The 19023-nt window shown below is 42.0% G+C and overlaps 1 protein-coding gene across 2 annotated transcripts in view; it reads right to left on the reverse strand.

Moving 5' to 3' along the window:
* Positions 1-19023, reverse strand: part of MRPS27 (mitochondrial ribosomal protein S27) — a 73187-nt gene that overhangs the window by 1771 nt on the left and 52393 nt on the right. For both annotated transcript variants that reach the window (XM_070743122.1, XM_070743121.1), the window contains exons 6-10: positions 16200-16278; positions 14153-14268; positions 12618-12720; positions 8757-8899; positions 7754-7900 (exon numbers count right to left, since the gene is read on the reverse strand). In XM_070743122.1, the coding sequence (XP_070599223.1) occupies positions 7754-7900; positions 8757-8899; positions 12618-12720; positions 14153-14268; positions 16200-16278 (588 nt within the window). The remainder of the gene's footprint in view (positions 1-7753; positions 7901-8756; positions 8900-12617; positions 12721-14152; positions 14269-16199; positions 16279-19023) is intronic.

Raw genomic sequence — 19023 nt, forward strand, 5'->3', positions numbered from 1 at the left:
AGGAGGGACCTTGGCCAGGCAGGACATTCCGTCATCAAATAAATGGTGCAGTATTTCTTGCAACACACTTCAGTGATGAATCATTTAAAAAAAAAAAAATCCACTTAAGTGCTTTAAGATGCAGGGTCGTTTGTGATTAGGGATATTTTATAGAACAGCTTAAGGTTCAGAAGGCAAATTAAGTTCCTTAATAGAGAAGCGCCCCAGAGAATGAGAAGAAAACTATCAGGAAATTTGAACACCAGCAATTTTAAAATTCTATGTATTTTTTTCTTTGAAAAGTTAATTACAATAAATGAATTAATATCCAGTGATACCTTGTCTTAAAAACTTAATTGGTTCCGGGATGAGGCTCTTAAGGTGAAAAGTTTGTAAGACGAAACAATGTTTCCCATAGGAATCAATGGAAAAGCGATTAATGCGTGCAAGCCCAAAATTCATCCCTTTTGCCATCTGAAGCACCCATTTTTGTGCTGCTGGGATTCCCCTGAGGCTCCCCTCCATGGGAAACCCCACCTCTGGACTTCCGTGTTTTTGTGATGCTGCAGGGGAATCCCAGCAGCGCAAAAACAGGTGCTTCGCTGGCAATGGAAGTCCGGAGGTGGGGCATCCCAGCAGCGGCGGTGGGTTTGTAAGGTGAAAATAGTTTGTAAGAAGAGGCAAAAAAATCTTAAACCCCGGGTTTGTATCTTGAAAAGTTTGTATGACGAGGCGTTTGTAAGACGAGGTATCACTGTAATTTATAAAGCTAAGGATTAGCCGGCATTGATTTTTAATAAGAATAATATTTAATAGTAAGTTGGTAGATTTTAGGGGTGATATTGAAATATAATTTTACTTATGTTACTTATTTATGTATTAAATTATTGTATTTTACTCCAATTTCATTTTAAATTGTTTTGATAGAATTTTATTAATCATTTAATAAAGTAAACTACACTAATGGCTATCTAACCAACTATTATGGTCAAATAAGACGCACAGATACTTGAGGAACTGACATAGAGAGGAGGGGGTCACACTATTTTCCAGGGCACCCGACAGCCAGACTAGGAGCAACGGATGGAAACTGACCAAGTAGAGATTCAACCTGGAAATAAGGAAGAACTTTCTGACAGTAACACTTTCAAAAAGAGATTGGACTGCCCTCTGTCTGGAGTGGTCTAAGGTCTCCTGCTTGAGCAGGGGGTTGGACTAGATGACCTGAAAGGTCCCTTCCAACTCTAATAATAGATAAAATAAATCAGTAAACCAGTCTTCTAAATTTCTTAGACCACAGTTTACTGAATAAAAAGACTCTTAATTCTGTGTATAACTATATTATTAATCATTTTCTATCATTCATTTAACACATGAACCTTTAATTCTGCCAGGAATTCAGGAGAATAGATGAAACACCAAAATATAACTAAACTCTGATTGATTCAGATGAACTGGAGACTGGTAGTTTATAGTTTCTCTTTGAGAAGATGAGGGTGAAATTTGCTCTCCTCCTAGCTTCCAAAATTTTACTCCAAGTGTTCTCAAATATTAGTAAAATGGCTCTGAAATCACCTCTCCTTAGTACCTTCAGTAATCTATCTGGCCCTAGTTTAATTTAGTTTATTTCTCTTTTGCCTATCCTATACTGCAGTTTCTCCATACTTCTGGTGGCATAATTTATTTATTTTATTTTATTTTATTTTATTAATTAATTAATTAATTAATTAATTAATTAATTAATTAATTAATTAATTAGATTTGTATGCCGCCCCTCTCCGCAGACTCGGGGGGCCTCACAACAAAGTGAAACAATTTACAACAAATCTAAATTACAGTTTAAAAATATTTTTAAAAACCCATTTTCTAAACAAACATACAGACAGACATACCATTCACAAATTGTATATGCCCGGGGGAGATGTCTCAGTTCCTCCATGCCTGACGACAAAGGTGGGTCTTAAGGAGCTTACGAAAGGCAAGGAGAGGAGGGGCAGTTCTAATCTCCGGGGGAAGTTGGTTCCAGAGGGTCGGGGCCGCCACAGAGAAGGCTCTTCCCCTGGGGCCCGCCAACCGACATTGTTTAGTTGACGGGACCCAGAGAAGGCCCATTCTGTGGGACCTAATCGGTTGCTGGGATTCGTGCAGCAGCAGGCGGTCTCGGAGATATTATGGTCCAGTACCATGAAGGGCTTTAAAGGTCATAACCAACACTTTGAATTGTGACCAGAAATTGATCGGCAACCAATAATGCTGACCACCTAAGACTTCATTCCCCTTCTAATGGAAGACAGTCACAAAAATAAGAGTTAAGTAGTTTCATAGAACACTTTTTTATTTTACATCTCCAAACTTTAGCTCATTCTAAAATTTAGCTATTCTAACAGAGCTCCTACAAATTTACAAGACCATCTTTCAGACTTGCTCAGGTATGTCACCCTCCTTCCATCCCAACTTTTAATCTTTTAGAGGACTCTGCATGTATTCGTGGCTGGCCTCTTTATATCATTCCTGTTTTTCTTTTCTTGGAATATTTGAGGCTACACTTGTAATATTCCATTTTGTAGAGTTTCCCAGTTGTTTCTCCCACCTTCTGACCAACGAAGTTCTCAATGAGGGAGAGCAAGAATAATTTGAACTTTTGACTCTTGGCAAAGTTACATTCCCATCAGATTATCAAAATAACTGAAAACTAAGCATCATCCTTACCGTATACATCTTTGAAAACTGGTTACCAGATGTAGAAAGACGTCATTTTTTCTGCTTGCCCTGGTGGTCTATACAAAACTCCCAAAGTGGCGTCATTTTCTCTCTCTCTCATTATTATTCCCAGATACTTTCAACATGCTTAGCTGAATTTCTGTTTCAAATACATTTTTCTTTTATGTACCATATAGCATCCCTCCATTTTTTCTCTTGGGTCCATTCATTTTGCATAAACTGCAGACTGCCATGGCTGTGTGCCAATCATGAGTATCATCCCAATATGTTTCAGTGATACCTATCAATTTATATCTGTCTTTGTTTTCCTGAATTAGAATCTCTAGTTCTCCCTATTTCTTTCACAATCGCCATGTATTAGTAGAGGAATATCAGTGTTGGTTATGACCTATAAAGCCCTTCATGGCACCAGACCAGGGTATCTATGAGACCGCCTTCTGCCGCACGAATCCCAGCGACCAGTTATGTCCCACAGAGTTGGCCTTCTCCGGGTCCCGTCGACTAAACAATGTCGTTTGGCGGGACCCAGGGAAAGAGCCTTCTCTGTGGAGGCCCCGGCCCTCTGGAACCAACTCCCCCCAGAGATTAGAACTGCCCCCACCCTCCTCGCCTTTCGTAATCTCCTTAAAACCCACCTGTGCCATCAGGCATGGGGGAACTGAGATATTCTTTCCCCCTAGGCCTCTATAATTTATGCATGGTATGTTTGTATGTATGTTTGGTTTTATAAATAAGGGTTTTTTAGCTGTTTTAGTATTGGATTGTTACATGCTGTTTTTATCACTGTTGTTAGCCGCCCTGAGTCCACGGAGAGAGGCGGCATACAAATCCAATAAATAAATAAATAAATAAATAAATAAAATTCTGATCTACTGGCAGTTGATATTGGGTAAAACTCATCCTAGTCTTCTCTTCTCCTTTGTGTACTGCTTTCTTTGTCCTAATCTTTGGATGCATATTAGGTCTTGGATTTTTGCGACCTTCACCTTTTGGTTTAATTTAATGCCTTAATGCAGTGTTTCTCAAATAGTGCCCCCCCCACCCCGGAGGGTGTGGAGCGATGCTAGGGGAGATGCGTGATCCCGGGGAATGTGCTTTTTTTTGCCACAGGGAGTAGGGTTTTTTTGCACTGAACAATAGCGCGCAGCATACAGCAGGAGATATCAATTGCATTTAACCATGGAAAAATATTTAACAGGGATGAAAAGAAAGGAGGAGAGAGACGGAGATAATGAGACAAATGTAAGTCTCTAAGATGAGGAAATATGATGAAGCGCTTGGCTTCACTGTGACTATTGTGGCAGGCAAGGAAAGACTGGTATGTTTACTAAGTCTAAAATTGTTTGCACCAGACAGTATGAAACCAAATAAATTAAGGCAACACTTAAACACATTATGCAGATAAATAGTTTTAGGTTTTTCAGTGAAAATGGGCTGAATATTGCAAACAATCGTCCCAGAGAAGAGTTGGGGGGGGGGCAGGATCTATCTATCTATCTATCTATCTATCTATCTATCTATCTATCTATCTATCTATCTATCTATCTATCTATCTATCTAATCTACCCATCCATCCATCCATCCATCCTGCAGCCCTCTGCCAGCAAAAACAGAGTTTGGGGAGACCATGCATGGCCCACCTGGACTCCGTTTTAGCTGGCAGAAGGCTGTGTGAGGCCATTGCAGCTGAAAACAGAACCCGGACGAGTGATGGCCATGCCCCCCCCATAGGTACGTCTCCCCCAGCACCCCAAGATCAAACACAACCCTGATGCAGCCATAAATCACAGAGTTTGACACCTCTACCTTAAAAGATATAGAGTACAGTATATATATATATAACCTTTTTGTAGGAGGTGACAGTATTCACAGGAGAAACCATACAGAAATTACTATACAGTCATACCTCGTCTTACGAACCTAATTGGTTCCAGGGGGAGGTTCGTAAGACGAAAGGTTCATAAGACGAAACATTGTTTCCCATAGGAAACAATGTAAAGTCAATTAATCCGTGCAACCAAAAAAAACCCCCGCAAAAAAAACCGCTGCCGCCCGGCTGTCACCTTTTAAAACAGCCTGGGGGCTTCTCAGCGACCTCCCGAACGCCGAATGACAAACCTGAACTTCCGGGTTCGGCGTTTGGGAGGCCGCCGAGAAGCCCCCAGGCTGTTTTAAAAGGTGACAGCCGGGCGGTGGGGCTTCCCAACAGCCTCCGAACGCCGAACTTTTGCCGAACTTCCGGGTTCGGGGTTCAGGAGGTTGCTGGGAAGCCCCCCAGCCCGGCTGTGATCTTTTAAAACAGCCACGCGGCTTCCCAGCAGCCTCCGAACGCCGAACGCGGAAGTTCGGGTTTGGCGTTCGGAGACAGTTGGGAAGCCACGCGGCTGTTTTAAAAGATCATAGCTGGGCTGGGGGGCTTCCCAGCACCCCCCTGAACCCCGAACCCGGAAGTTCGGCAAAAGTTCGGGGTTTGGGGAGGTGCTGGGAAGCCCCCCAGCCCGGCTATGATCTTTTAAAACAGCCGCGCGGCTTCCCAGCTGTCTCCCGAAGCCGAACGCCAAACCCGAACTTCCGCGTTCGGCATTCGGAGACAGCTGGGAAGCCGCGCAGCTGTTTTAAAAGATCATAGCCGGGCTGGGGGGCTTCCCAGCACCCCCCGAACCCCGAACCCGGAGGTTTGGCAAAGGTTCGGGGTTCGGGAGGTTGCTGGGAAGCCCCCCAGCCCGGCTGTGACCTTTTAAAACAGCCATGCGGCTTCCCAGCTGTCTCCTGAAGCCGAACGCCAAACCCGAACTTCCGCGTTCGGCGTTCAGAGACTGCTGGGAAGCCGCACAGCTGTTTTAAAAGGTCACAGCCGGGCTGAGGGGCTTCCCAGCTCCCCCCGAACCCTGAACCCAGAAGTTCGGCAAAAGTTCGGGGTTCGGGAGGTTGCTGGGAAGCCCCACAGCCCGGCTGTGACCTTTTAAAACAGCCGCGCGGCTTCCCAGCTGTCTCCCGAAGCCGAACGCCAAACCCGAACTTCCGCGTTCGGCGTTCAGAGACTGCTCGGCTTCCCAGCAGTCTCTGAACGCCGAACGCGGAAGTTCGGGTTTGGCGTTCGGCTTCGGAAGACAGCTGGGAAGCCGCACAGCTGTTTTAAAAGGTCACAGCCGGGCTGGGGAGCTTCCCAGCTCCCCCCGAACCCTGAACCCAGAAGTTCGGCAAAAGTTCGGGGTTCGGGAGGTTGCTGGGAAGCCCCCCAGCCCGGCTGTGACCTTTTAAAACAGCCGCGCGGCTTCCCAGCTGTCTCCCGAAGCCGACCGCCAAACCAGAACTTCCACGTTCGGCGTTCGGAGACAGCTGGGAAGCTGCGCAGCTGTTTTAAAAGGTCACAGCCGGGCTGGGGGGCTTCCCAGCACCCCCCGAACCCCGAACCCGGAGGTTTGGCAAAAGTTCAGGGTTCGGGAGGTTGCTGGGAAGCCCCCCAGCCCGGCTGTGACATTTTAAAACAGCCGCGCGGCTTCCCAGCTGTCTCCCGAAGCCGAACGCCAAATCCGAACTTCTGCGTTCGGCGTTCAGAGACTGCTGGGAAGCCGCACAGCTGTTTTAAAATGTCACAGCAGGGTTGGGGGGCTTCCCAGCTCCCCCTGAACCCTGAACCCAGAAGTTCGGCAAAAGTTCGGGGTTCGGGAGGTTGCTGGGAAGCCCCCCAGCCCTCTCTGACCTTTTAAAACAGCCGCGCGGCTTCCCAGCTGTCTCCCGAAGCCGAACGCCAAACCCGAACTTCCACGTTCGGCGTTCGGAGAAAGCTGGGAAGCCGCGCAGCTGTTTTAAAAGGTCACAGCCGGGCTGAGGGGCTTCCCAGCACCCCCCGAACCCCGAACCCGGAGGTTTGGCAAAAGTTCGGGGTTTGGGAGGTTGCTGGGAAGCCCCCCAGCCCAGTTGTGACATTTTAAAACAGCCGCGCGGCTTCCCAGCTGTCTCCCGAAGCCGAACGCCAAACCTGAACTTCCGCGTTCGGCGTTCAGAGACAGCTGGGAAGCCGCGCGGCTGTTTTAAAAGGTCACAGCCGGGCTGGGGGCCTTCCCAGCAACCTCCCGAACCGAATCCGGGGTTCAGAAAAATTTTGCCTCTTCTTACGAACTTTTTTCGAGTTACGAACCGGCATTCGGGAGGCTGCTGGGAAGCCCCGCCGCCCGGCTGTCACCTTTTAAAACAGCCGGGGGGCTTCCCAGCAGCCTCCCGAATGCCGGTTGGTAACTCGAAAAAAGTTCGTAAGAAGAAGCAAAATTTTTTTGAACCCCGGGTTCGTATCATGAGTTGTTCGTAAGACGAGGGGTTCGTATCTTGAGGTACCACTGTATGGGGAAAATAGATTTAGATGACATTTTAAAGGTTTTTTTTAGCAAACAGTGAACTTCAACTTGGGTCTTTATATAATAGGCCTAGTTCAACATTCTAACCATTAAGCTATATCAGCTCTATGTAATCACTTACATAAAGACGTCGTTCAATAACTAGTCAAAAGAAGGAAGCTAATAAATCTAAAACCTTCTGAAGGAGGGAAGCTAATAAATCTAAAGCCTTTTGAGATAATGAGGATCTTTATGAGGACATGAGTCTACGGAGAGGGGCGGCATACAAATCTAATTAATTAATTAATTAATTAATTAATTAATTAATAAAAATAAATAAAGATAAAATAAAATGAATAAAAATAAAATAAAATAAATAAAAATAAACTAAATAAAAATAAATAAAATAAAATAAATAAAAATAAAATAAATAAAAATAAATAAAATAAAATAAATAAATGAGGTTAAGAGTGACATTTCCTTTTAATTTATTAGCTGTTTCACCTATTAAGCCAGGTGTATGAAAAGTAAAAACAGATTCTCAGCAACCAGGTAATAGGAAAATGAACTGGACACTATTTTCCTGTCTGAAACAGTAAGAATGTAGCCCAGCACCAATACCAAAGAACCTGGTGCCATTACTAGTGGGGTAGCAATAAAGTGCTATATCTTCAGGAGAGTGGGGGAAAAAGACCCAGAAGTGAAAGGAAACTGCATACCTTAAAACGGTTTTGGTATTCAGGCAGTTGAAGCACTTCGTTTTCTTCTGGCGGTGTCTGCTTTGGTGTTTCTTCTGAATCCTTAGGGTCTTCTGGAGAAACTTCAGGTTCAGGTGCTGGGTGCAAAATGTCTGCCAGAACATCAACCTTTGCCGCAAAAGAGAAAAAATGTTATGGATGGCTTAAAATAACATTAAAAACTATTATGCGTGCGGACATCTTTTCAGAGTTTGTGCATATTCCTTAACATTTTGAGAACATAACCTTAAAATTAAGAGCCAAAGAAAAGTTAGGAACTAAATCTGAACAACAGAATAGACTGAAAATAAAATGATGATGATGATGATGATAATAATAATAATAATAATAATAATAATAAGTATGGATCATCGACATCACAATCCCAGGAGACAGCAGAATTGAGGAGAAGCAGCTAGAGAAATTAGTGAAATACGAAGATCTAAAAATCAAGCTGCAACGACTCTGGCATAAGCCAGTGAAAGTGGTCCCAGTACCAAAGGAGGTACTTATACATTGTTTGGTCGACAGGACCCAGAGAAGGCCAACTCTGTGGGACTTTATCGGTCACTGGAATTCGTGCGGTAGCAGACAGTTCCGGAGGTACTCTGGTCCAATGCCCTGTAGGGCTTTAAATGAAATGAGATATATGTTGTATGACTGAACTAGTATGATTGTTTTTAAATATTGGACTTTTAAACTGTAATTTTAAATTTAATTAGATTTGCCTTTGTGTTGTATTGTTATATTATATGCTGTGAGATGCCCTGAGTCCTGGGAGAAGGGCGGCATACAAATCTAATAAATAAATAAAATAAAATAAATAAATACATATGACACTCTTAGTCCCAGTCGATACAGTAGTATTCAAGAAATACTTGAATGCATATTCAACCTATATAAAACAGTGCAGAGAATAGTAGCAATCCGGCCGCTGAGTCCCAAATAGATGAGGCCACATTTGGTTAAATGAGTTTTCACTTACTGCTTCCTGGCAAAGCTTCACATCTTCGGGAAACAGGGCCACATCCTCCATTACTTTCAAGGCTCTATTCAGATATCCTGGGGTCCACATGAGCGGCATTAGGTGGTAAACGGCTCGCAATCCTTTCTGTAGCTCCACTTTACCTGTGATTTAACAGATGTTTACTCCATTGCTTAAACCAGAAAACACAGCTCGTGTGGGGGTTCAAAGAGATGCGGTGATGAATATGATACTAGAAAGCATGTCAGGATTTTCTTTTAAAATGAATATGGAGTTCTAGTGGCTTGGCAGACAAATTCAACTGAGATTATAGGACAGACAAATTCAACTGAGATTATAGAACAGACAAATTCAACTGAGATTATAGGACAGCAAACCTATGGCACGGGTCTCACAGGCGGCACACGGAGCTATATCTACTGGCACGTGAGCCATTGCCCTAGCTCAGCTCCAATGTGCATGTGTGTGCTGGCCAGCTGATTTTTGGCTCGCACAGAGACTGGGAAGGCATTTTTGGCTTTCAGAGAGCCTCCAGGGAGATGGGGGAGGTCATTTTTATCCTTCTCTGGCTCCAGGGGAACCTTTGGAGCCTGGGGAGGGCAAAACACAAGCCTAGTGGGCCCACCAAAAGTTGGGAAACAGGCCATTTCTGGCCTCCAGAGGGCCTCCATGTGGCAGGGAAAGCTGTATTCATCCTCCCCAGGCATTGAATTATGGGTGTGGGCACTCACACATGCGCAATAGTGCCCGCCCACACTCTTTAGGCACCCGAGGAAAAAAAGGTTCGCCATCACTGTGATAGGATTGGAAAGGAATAGTTTAACGCCTTCTTCTATGTTGGCCACTGGTTCTCAACCTGGGGGTCAGGACCCCTTTGAGGATTGAGGGACCATTTCACAGGGGTCACCTAAGACTGAGAAAAGACAAATTTCCCACAGTGTTAGGAACTAAAGCTTCTGTTCTGGCACCTTGGAACATATTTTTACAATCCGACTAATCAAGCATTTACAGTGGGGATGTCGCTCTGACCTTCCTGCCAATCAACCGAAAGCTCTGTTGGGAGAATTGGCGCTAGACTTATGGTTGGGGGTTACCACAACATGAGAAACTCTATTAGGGATTAATGTCATTAGAAAGGTTGAGAACCACTGATAGGCCATAATAAGAACAAAATCTCCTCCTCTATTATTGTAGTTAGATTCAAAGCAGAAAGCCACTCCTGTATATCAGCTGTCCCCAACCTTTCAGACCAGCAGTGGTGGCAGCAGTGGTGGCAGGGGATGCTTTTGCATGCAACCTAGATCCTGGGCTTGCTTTGTGCGCTCACATGTCATTTTCACACCCCGGTTCCCAATGGGCTATGTATCTGTACCAATCCGCAGCTCGGGGGATTGGGGACCTCTGCTGTACAAAATTCCCAGAGGGATGTTAAGAAATCCATTCAGAATGCTTTTCAGTATCTCCCTTTGCATTTATAGTTCTCTACAATTCACCAAAAGTCCCTTTAAACAATATTGAAACAACATCTGTATAGTTCTCGGAAAAAGTGTATCTGGCTTCAAAAAGTATTTCTTGGCCTAGTTGATATTATGTTCTGTACTCATATTTATTTATTTGACTGATTGATACAGTTCCCTTCTCAACTAGTGACTTTGGGGGTAAACAGATTTAAAAATAAAGTAAAAACAATAACAAATATTGGAAAAATTAAAATACAGTGGTACCTCTACCTAAGAACGCCTCTACTTACAAACTTTTCTAGATAAGAACCGGGTGTTCAAGATTTTTTTGCCTCTTCTCAAGAACCATTTTCCACTTACAAATCCGAGCCTCCAAAACTGTAACTGGAAAAGGCACGGAGAAGCCTCTGTGGGGCCTCTCTAGGAATCTCCTGGGAGGAAGCAGGGCCTGAAATAACGTGTAGAAGCCTCTGTGGAGCCTCTCTAGGAATCTCCTGGGAGGAAATAGGGCCTCCACCCTCCCTGTGGTTTCCCCAGTCGCATGCATTATTTGCTTTTACATTGATTCCTATGGGGAAAATGGCTTCTTCTTACAAACTTTTCTACTTAAGAACTTGGTCACGGAACAAATTAAGTTCGTAAGTAGAGGTACCACTGTACTGCATTTGCAGTTCTTTGTATCCATTTTACAAACCGGGCTTAGATTTAGACTAACTTTATTGTCACTTTATATGTACACTAATCGGCATACAATAAAGTGAAATTATGTTGCATATAGTTCTCGTAAGGTCTCCCTGTATGCATGTGAATGTTGCTTGGCAGTGAAATGGGCAGCATATACATTTCAGAAATAAGCATTTTTTATTCTTTATACAAATATGTTCCATTCGACCAGGCATAATTCCAAATGCATATAGCACAATAGAAAATACCTTCTGACCTTCAGAATGTTCAAGTGAATCTTTTGTCTAGAGAAGTAAAGTGATTTGCTAAAGCCAATTCCTTTTTTAAACTCTTCAGGGATCTATTTTAAAGATTTAAAAATGCTAATCAAAGACAAATTTTTAAAAGGATAACTGAAGTGGGATAAAAATGTGTTGCTAATTGGTTTACAATTTTGATGTCTACTGCCACTTTTTAAACTGTACCATAAGGTAAAATCAGGATCAGCATCTAATCCTGATGTGTCATCTTCGCTCTTATCACAGCTGAGAAAGGGTAACTACCTAACACTTTTTGATAAAGGCTCTCTCTCACCTGAAGGTGGTATGCCAATTAACAGTTATTCATAGGGGAGGGCAAGGGAATTTTAATGGACACAATAAAGCCATTGTAAAGTATAAAAGACATTGAAATAGAGAGAATTCAGACATTGTATGCTGAATTTTAATCAAAAGATAAATACCAGAATTAATTGAAGGGATTAGGGACTACCTTAAAGGGAACATTCTTACTTTTAAAAATTATTATTATTATTATTATTATTATTATTATTATTATTATTATTATTATTATTATTATTAATTGGATTTGTATGCCGCCCCTCTCCACAGACTCGTAAAATGTTAGTTTACGGTCTCTAATACATATTAAGTAATAATTGATTTTAGAGAAATAACTTCCCATATGTACAAGTAGAATTTTTAAGAAAACTGGGCTACAAGGAGGACATTTCAAATATATCTTTCTCTCAGCAGTCTGGCCCCAGTTGAAGTTGGGTCCAGGCCTTATTCAGCTTTAAACCAATATCTAGTAATGTTCCTAGTAAGTGAACTTGGAGGATACAGCAAAGGAACCTATAATGCTCAAAAAAATAAAGGGAACACTTAAACAACACAATATAAATCCAGGTGAATCAAACTTCTGTGAAATAAAACGATCCACTTAGGAAACAACACTGATTGACGATTAATTTCATTTTGTTGTCGGGACATTCAACTTTGTACAGAACAAAGTATTCAATGAGAATATTTCATTTATTCAGATCTAGGATGTGTTCTTTGAGTGTTCCCTTTATTTTTTTGAGCAGTGTATAATGCTACATAGAAAATATTTAATCTCGGGGCTCTAGTTAGAAAATAACAACAGAATTCCTCATATGTAAGCAAAGAATAATGCTTTATCCTCTTTTTCAAATGAACGTTTTGTGGGAAGGTGGTTGAGATAGATCCTACCTTTTGGGCTTTTCAAATATTCAATGGAACTTTGGCCAGCCAGGTGAATTTTGTATTACATGGACTGAACCCCAATATGCTTAACTTGATTTAATTTTAATTTCAAGGTATTGCAATTATTGCATCAAGGCATATTAGTATTTAATTGAAGAAATTCCATTTACTCCAAATGAATCCATAAAGCAATACAGAAATATTTGTTCAATTAAATATTTGTTCAAACTTACCAAGAAGGGCAAGGCCATATAGCTGAGAACTAAATCCTACAGTGCTGTTCTGCTTGAGGCCCACTAACAACAGAGATGCTCCAAGATTTTTCTCTTCTTCCCACTGAAAACAGGAAATATTGCTTGAAAAATGTGAAGGCAGAACAGGGTTATGCATCCCTCCCAATTCTCTGCTTTGACAAAGTATCTCTCTATCTATAATGTGTTTCAGCAAGTTGCAGGGTCCTTGTTTAGGTCTCATTGAAGAGCTCGCTGAACTTTAAGCAGGCTTGAACCTTGTTAATATTTTGGTAGGTAACCTTCAGAGAATATCAGGACTGCAAACTAAATTCTAGCAGACTCTTATGAACCTCAACTCTCATGCTGGATAAGGAATTCTGGAAGATGAACTCCACGGTCTTTTAAAAGTTGCCAGAGTTGGACATCCCTGCTCTGAAGTTCAAAAAAGAAAACATGGATGAACTCAGGTCAAAGCACTTCTAAACTTTCACTATGGCAACTTATGGCATGTCCATAATGTAGTGCGGAACTAACTTTAATTTTAAAGCTTTTCTTTTCCTTTCTAGCTATCTACGTCTCTCACGCAGAGAAAGCGAACAGTAATGTGAAAACAGCAGCAGGCACAAAACAGCAACTTCCTTCACTTGTGGATGTAAATATAAGCTTGCATTTCTCAGATACCGTGTTTCCCCCAAAATAAGACACTGTCTTATATTAATTTTTGCTCCAAAAGTTGTGCTACGTCTTATTTTTTGGGGGGTGCCTTATATTTCTCAAATAAGACAAATTCACAGGCAGAAAAGCTGACACCCTCAAAGAAAGTGTACCGTACGAAACACTGATTACAGTACAGTACCTGTCAGTATGGCACCCACACACACAAACGACGGCACTTATATGGTACAACAGTATACTCCCGCTATTGCAGCTTCCAGCCACCAGAGGAACTACAGTCTACGCACTGTAGTGGAGACTGTAATGGCGGTGAGACAGCAGCAGACTGTGTCTGCTGTACTGGACGGTACAAAGCGATGGAAGGGGCCAGCAGGGGACACCACATTATTACGGTACCGCTATGAACAGCTTTGAATGGTACTGTATGTTTTTCCACCATACCGTATGTGACTACGCCTTATTTTGGGGGGTGCCTTATATTAGCAAATTCTGCAAAACCTTTGACATGCCTTACTTTCGGGGTACGTCTTATTTTCGGGGAAACAGGGTACAAACTGAGCTTCACTGAGTTTAGGAAGAAAGTTAATTGTAAAAGTATATCCATGTTTTCCCCCCTGTTTTTTTAAAACAAGACTGGGTTTTTTAGTTCCGTTTTTTTTAAATGTAAGACTATGAAGTGAAGGAGATGTTTGGGGAAAAAGAAGAGTAACCAAGGGGTCAATCAAGGGCTATATACCAGCTAGCATAGCTGGGCAAGTTAAATTACACCTAAATCATATTCTGAAAGTATGGACATGGGCATTTGAATCATAGTATTCTTTAGCCATAGCCACAAACATTTTATTATGCAAGTAGCTTACCGTAAGTTCAGATTTGGTGGCCAAATATTTGTACATGGTATAAAGAGAGAGAAGTTGAGTGGACACTTGAGTAAAATCTTCCTGTATCATTATCTCAGCCACTACAGCCATGGCATCTAAAAATAATAAAAACAAGCATTAAAATGGTTGCTTAAAATATATTACAATAATTATTGCTTGTATCCTTACAATTTATATTAATATTGATTCTCCCCCCCCCCTGATTGCTTATTTGAACCCTATGACAATCATTAAGTGTTGTACCTCATGATTCTTGACAAAGGTATCTTTTCTTTTATGTATACTGAGAGAATATGCACCAAAGACAAATTCCTTGTGTGTCCAATCACAGTTGGCTAATAGAGAATTTTATTCTGTTCCATTCTGTTCTATTCTATTCTCTCACCAATGTATTTATAGAAAATGAATATCTCAAACTGTTTATTTCAGATTAACATGACATAAACAAGTAATTAAAAATTCCAGTGACATTATGGGGAAAGATACTCTATGTAAAAATTAATATCATTTCAGGATATATCTATATCTGTATCTATAGCTAGCAGCTAGATAGATAGATAGATAGATAGACTCTCTATATATACTGTATATAGTCTTCCCACAACCTGAAAATAAGAAAGCTGGTTTGGCAAAAGGAATTTGAATTCCAGAATGGTAAAATATTCTGTTCAAATACCTGCTGACTTCACAATTTGATCTAATTCTTTGGGTAATATTTAAAAAAACAATTTCATTATTTTGCAAATGTAAAATGATGGGGAGACACTTACAACCTATGAAATGGACTTGCACCATTACTATTCTGGTTTAATTTAATATCCCTAAATCTGCTGCCCAGATTTTAATCATGTAATTGTAGGGGTGCTGTAACTATCATTAAGTACAAATACCTGATGTAAATTTTCAGTGTTGTAACTTTGAACAGTTACTTTAAAAAATGTTTGTATTTTGAGGACAAGCTATATATCTTTTTTTATGAGAAGTCATCACAGACATTGCATCAATCTTGCCACCTGCTTTATTTCCAGTATCCCTTTTCTTCTTTTAAAAAAATATTCCTGAAATCATGGCAAATTAGTTATAAAGAAATAGGCTCAAAAATGGCCACATCCAGGAAGGCAGAAATGCACGATACATATTAAGGGTGAAATACTTAATATATACATACAGTGATCCCTCGATTTTCGCGGTCTCGATTATCGCGAAACGCTATACCACGGTTTTTCAAAAAATATTAATTAAAAAATACTCCACGTTTTTTTTGGCTATACCGCGGTTTTTCCCACCCGATGACGTCACTCTCTTCCTTCCTTTCTCATCTTTCTTTCTTTCTCTCTTTCTGTATCTTGCTTCTTCCTCTCTCACACTCTCTTCCTCCCTCTCTCATCTCTTTCTTTCCTTCTCTCTCTTTCTCTATCTCTCCCCCTCTTGCTCTCGAGCGGCGGGCGGCGGGCGGGCAGCAGCGAGGAGCCGAAGATCGGGGTTTCCCCTTTGCGTGGGCGGCAGGGAAGACCCAGGGAAGGTTTCTTCGGCCGCCCAGCAGCTGATCTGCTCGGCAGCGCGGCAGCAGCGAGGAGCCGAAGATCGGGGTTTCCCCTTTGCGTGGGCGGCGGGGAAGACCCAGGGAAGGTTTCTTCGGCCGCCCAGCAGCTGATCTGCTTGGCAGCGCGGCAGCAGCGAGGAGCCGAAGATCGGGGTTTCCCCTTTGCATGGGCGGCGGGGAAGGAGGGTGAGCGGCGGGCGGGCGGTAGCGGCGAGGGCGCCGGACGCGCTGGGGGGGGCGGGGGCAGCCGACATTCAAAGCAATCTTTGTCGGCTTCCGCACTTTCATCACTCCCCGGCTCCACCATCTGCGCATGCGCGGCAATGGAAAAAAGGGCGCGCATGCGCAGATGGTGTTTTTACTTCCGCACCACTATACTGCACAAAATCGATTATCACAGGAGGTCTTGGAACGTAACCCCCGCGATAATCGAGAGATCACTGTACTGTAATACCTAATGCTTAATAAATATTTGTTCCTTACTTTCATAGTCTTCATCTTTTATAAAAGAACCCAATAATAAATTGAAGGTAAAATTATCTGGAATTATTCCAAACTGGATCTGGAAAAAAAATGAGCAGAGAACAAAGTTGTGTTAATTATTATTATTATTTATTAGATTTGTATGCCGCCCCTCTCCGTAGACTCGGGGCGGCTCAATGCCATACAGTGGTACTTCTACCTATGTTCTGTCGGGCTCTCTGGTAGACTCCTCCCAAAAATTCACAGGTACAAATTTCAGACACACACACGTTTGAAAATTCAAAACAATGTTCTTTATAATGAAAATTCACTTAAACTAAGCCCTCTTTTGGTATAGCAAAGAGCACTCGTCTCCAAACAAACTGGTAATTCGTACAAGTCCCTTATCAGTTCTGTGATACTTAGCTTGCAGCTGTGAGGCAATTCACAGTCCTTCTTCTTTCACAAAGTGAAACACACTTTGCTCTGGTTTAGTTTCAAAGCGGGGAAAAGTCAGCACACAAAAAGTCAAAGTCAGTAAAGCAGTCACAAAACACAATGATCAGATAATCCTCCACAATGGCCAAACCCATAGGCTGCTATTTATAGCAGCCTCACTAATTACCACAGCCCCACCCAACCACAGGTGGCCTCATTTTCTTTGATAATAATCTCTCAGTTGTTGCTGCCTATGCATCGCTCTCCGCATGCGTGGCTGTATCATTAACTCTTGTTCTGAATCCAAGGAGGAGCTAGATAATTGATCTCCTTCTGAGCTGTCTGCCCCACTCTCCTCCTCCCTGTCACTCATGTCTTCTTGGTCAGAGGAGCCTTCATCAGCAGATTCCACCGGGGGAAAAACAGGCCTGCAGCATGTGGATGTCTCCCCCACATCCACAGACCTTGGGGCAGGAGCTGGGCCAGAGCTAACCACAACAACCTACAAACACCTCTACTTATAAACTTTTCTAGATAACAACTGGGTGTTCAAGATTTTTTTTGCCTCTTCTCAGGAACCATTTTCCAGTTACAAACCTGAGCCTTCGAAACTGTAACCTGAAAAAGCATGGAGAAGCCTCCGTGAGACCTCTCTAGGAATCTCCTGGGAGGAAACAGGGCCAGAAAAGGCAGGGAGAAGCCTCCATGGGGCTTCTCTAGTGATCTCCTGGGAGGAAACAAGGCTAGAAAAGGCGGAGAGAAGCCTCCACGGGCCCAATCTAGGAATCTCTTGAGAGGAAACAGGGCCTCCACCCTCCCTGTGGTTTCCCCAATCGCACACATTATTTGCTTTTACATTGATTCCTATGGGGAAAATTGCTTCTTCTTACAAACTTTTCTACTGAAGCACCTCGTCATGGAACGAATTAAGTTCATAAGTAGAGGTACCACTGTACTTCTAGTAATTCTGAAGAGTGGCTTGAATGTATGACATGGCTGAGCAAATCTAAAGAGATGTCTATTGGTATGCATTCCACTTCTGTTTTCGCTTTCGTAGATGGACATGGGAACATAAGAAAGAATTTGCAGAGCAGCTTGTGCTGGGAAAAAACAGTTGTACCCGTTGGCGAGCACAGGATCAGTGTTTTACAAACTTGGCAACATTAAATTTTGTACATTTCAGCTCCCAGCATTCCGGAGCTGAAGTCCACGCATTTTTAAAGTTGCCAAATTTGAAAAATGCTACTTCAGCTGAGACAGCATTAATTGACTTATGATTCAGGAAATCCAGGACAGCTTTCCCACCTCCCTTCCATTAAGCTAATCTTTTAATCAAGAAGAGAGGCTGAACTCTACATCCAGCAGACCTCATGTTATGTTTTCTTTTCATCATCAGAGATTAGGGCACATAACCATCTGGCTACGTGAATGTACCCAGCCACTTTCTACTTGTGAACTTTTACAGGGAAATTAGCACTCTTCTTTTTCATTAATCACAGGCACGAGCTCTCAAAGGGACACGTATTATATTCTCCAAAATTCACTATACTGTATACAGTAAAATAGCCTTTGCATTTCAAACCAAGGAGGGATGGTATTCTGAAATTTCTGCCATTTCCTTTTGTTTCCTGCTAAGCTTTGGCACACCAGGAAAGAAGAACACGTTTTTGTATCCTTTCATCCAAGCCTTTAAAACGTTTCGCAATAAGAACCATTTCCTTTAACTGCAACATTGGCATTGAAGTATCTTTGTACTGCTGATGCAGGAGACCTCAAAAATCTAACTTGAATGCCAGACAAAAACACAAGGCAGTAAGTACTTCAAGGAATGTGGCTGTCGGAGCACAGGCAATGGGCTCAGATATTTCTGCTTTAGCTCAAAACAGTTCTCAGTTAAATAAAAGCAGTTCCTTTAAACGCTTACTGTAGTGTGTGCAGTCTGATTAAATAAATCAAGCTTTTAATCAAATCCCTTAATAAACAAATTCATTGCAATCTAGGCAAAAATGTTACAGGTATTCACTGATCAATTTCAGTGGGAGAGACTTAAGCAGGGATTAAATTAGCCTTATTGAAATCAAGGTAGTATTTCTATACTGCTGAAAAAAATAAAAGGGAACACTCAAACAACACATCCTAGATCCGAATGAATGAAATATTTTTATTGTATACTTTGTTCAGTACGAAGTTGAATGTACACAACAGAATGTGAAATTGATTGTCAATCAGTTTTGCTTCCTAAGTGGACAGTTTCTTATTGTATACTTTGTATACAATATTGTATACAATACTTTGTATACAATGTATACTTATTGTATACATATTCTTATTGTATACTTTGTTCTGCACAAAGTTGAATGTACACAACAGAATGTGAAATTGATTGTCAATCAGTTTTGCTTCCTAA

Source organism: Erythrolamprus reginae, chromosome 2 (assembly GCF_031021105.1).
Source record: "Erythrolamprus reginae isolate rEryReg1 chromosome 2, rEryReg1.hap1, whole genome shotgun sequence".
NCBI classification, from domain to species: domain Eukaryota; kingdom Metazoa; phylum Chordata; class Lepidosauria; order Squamata; family Dipsadidae; genus Erythrolamprus; species Erythrolamprus reginae.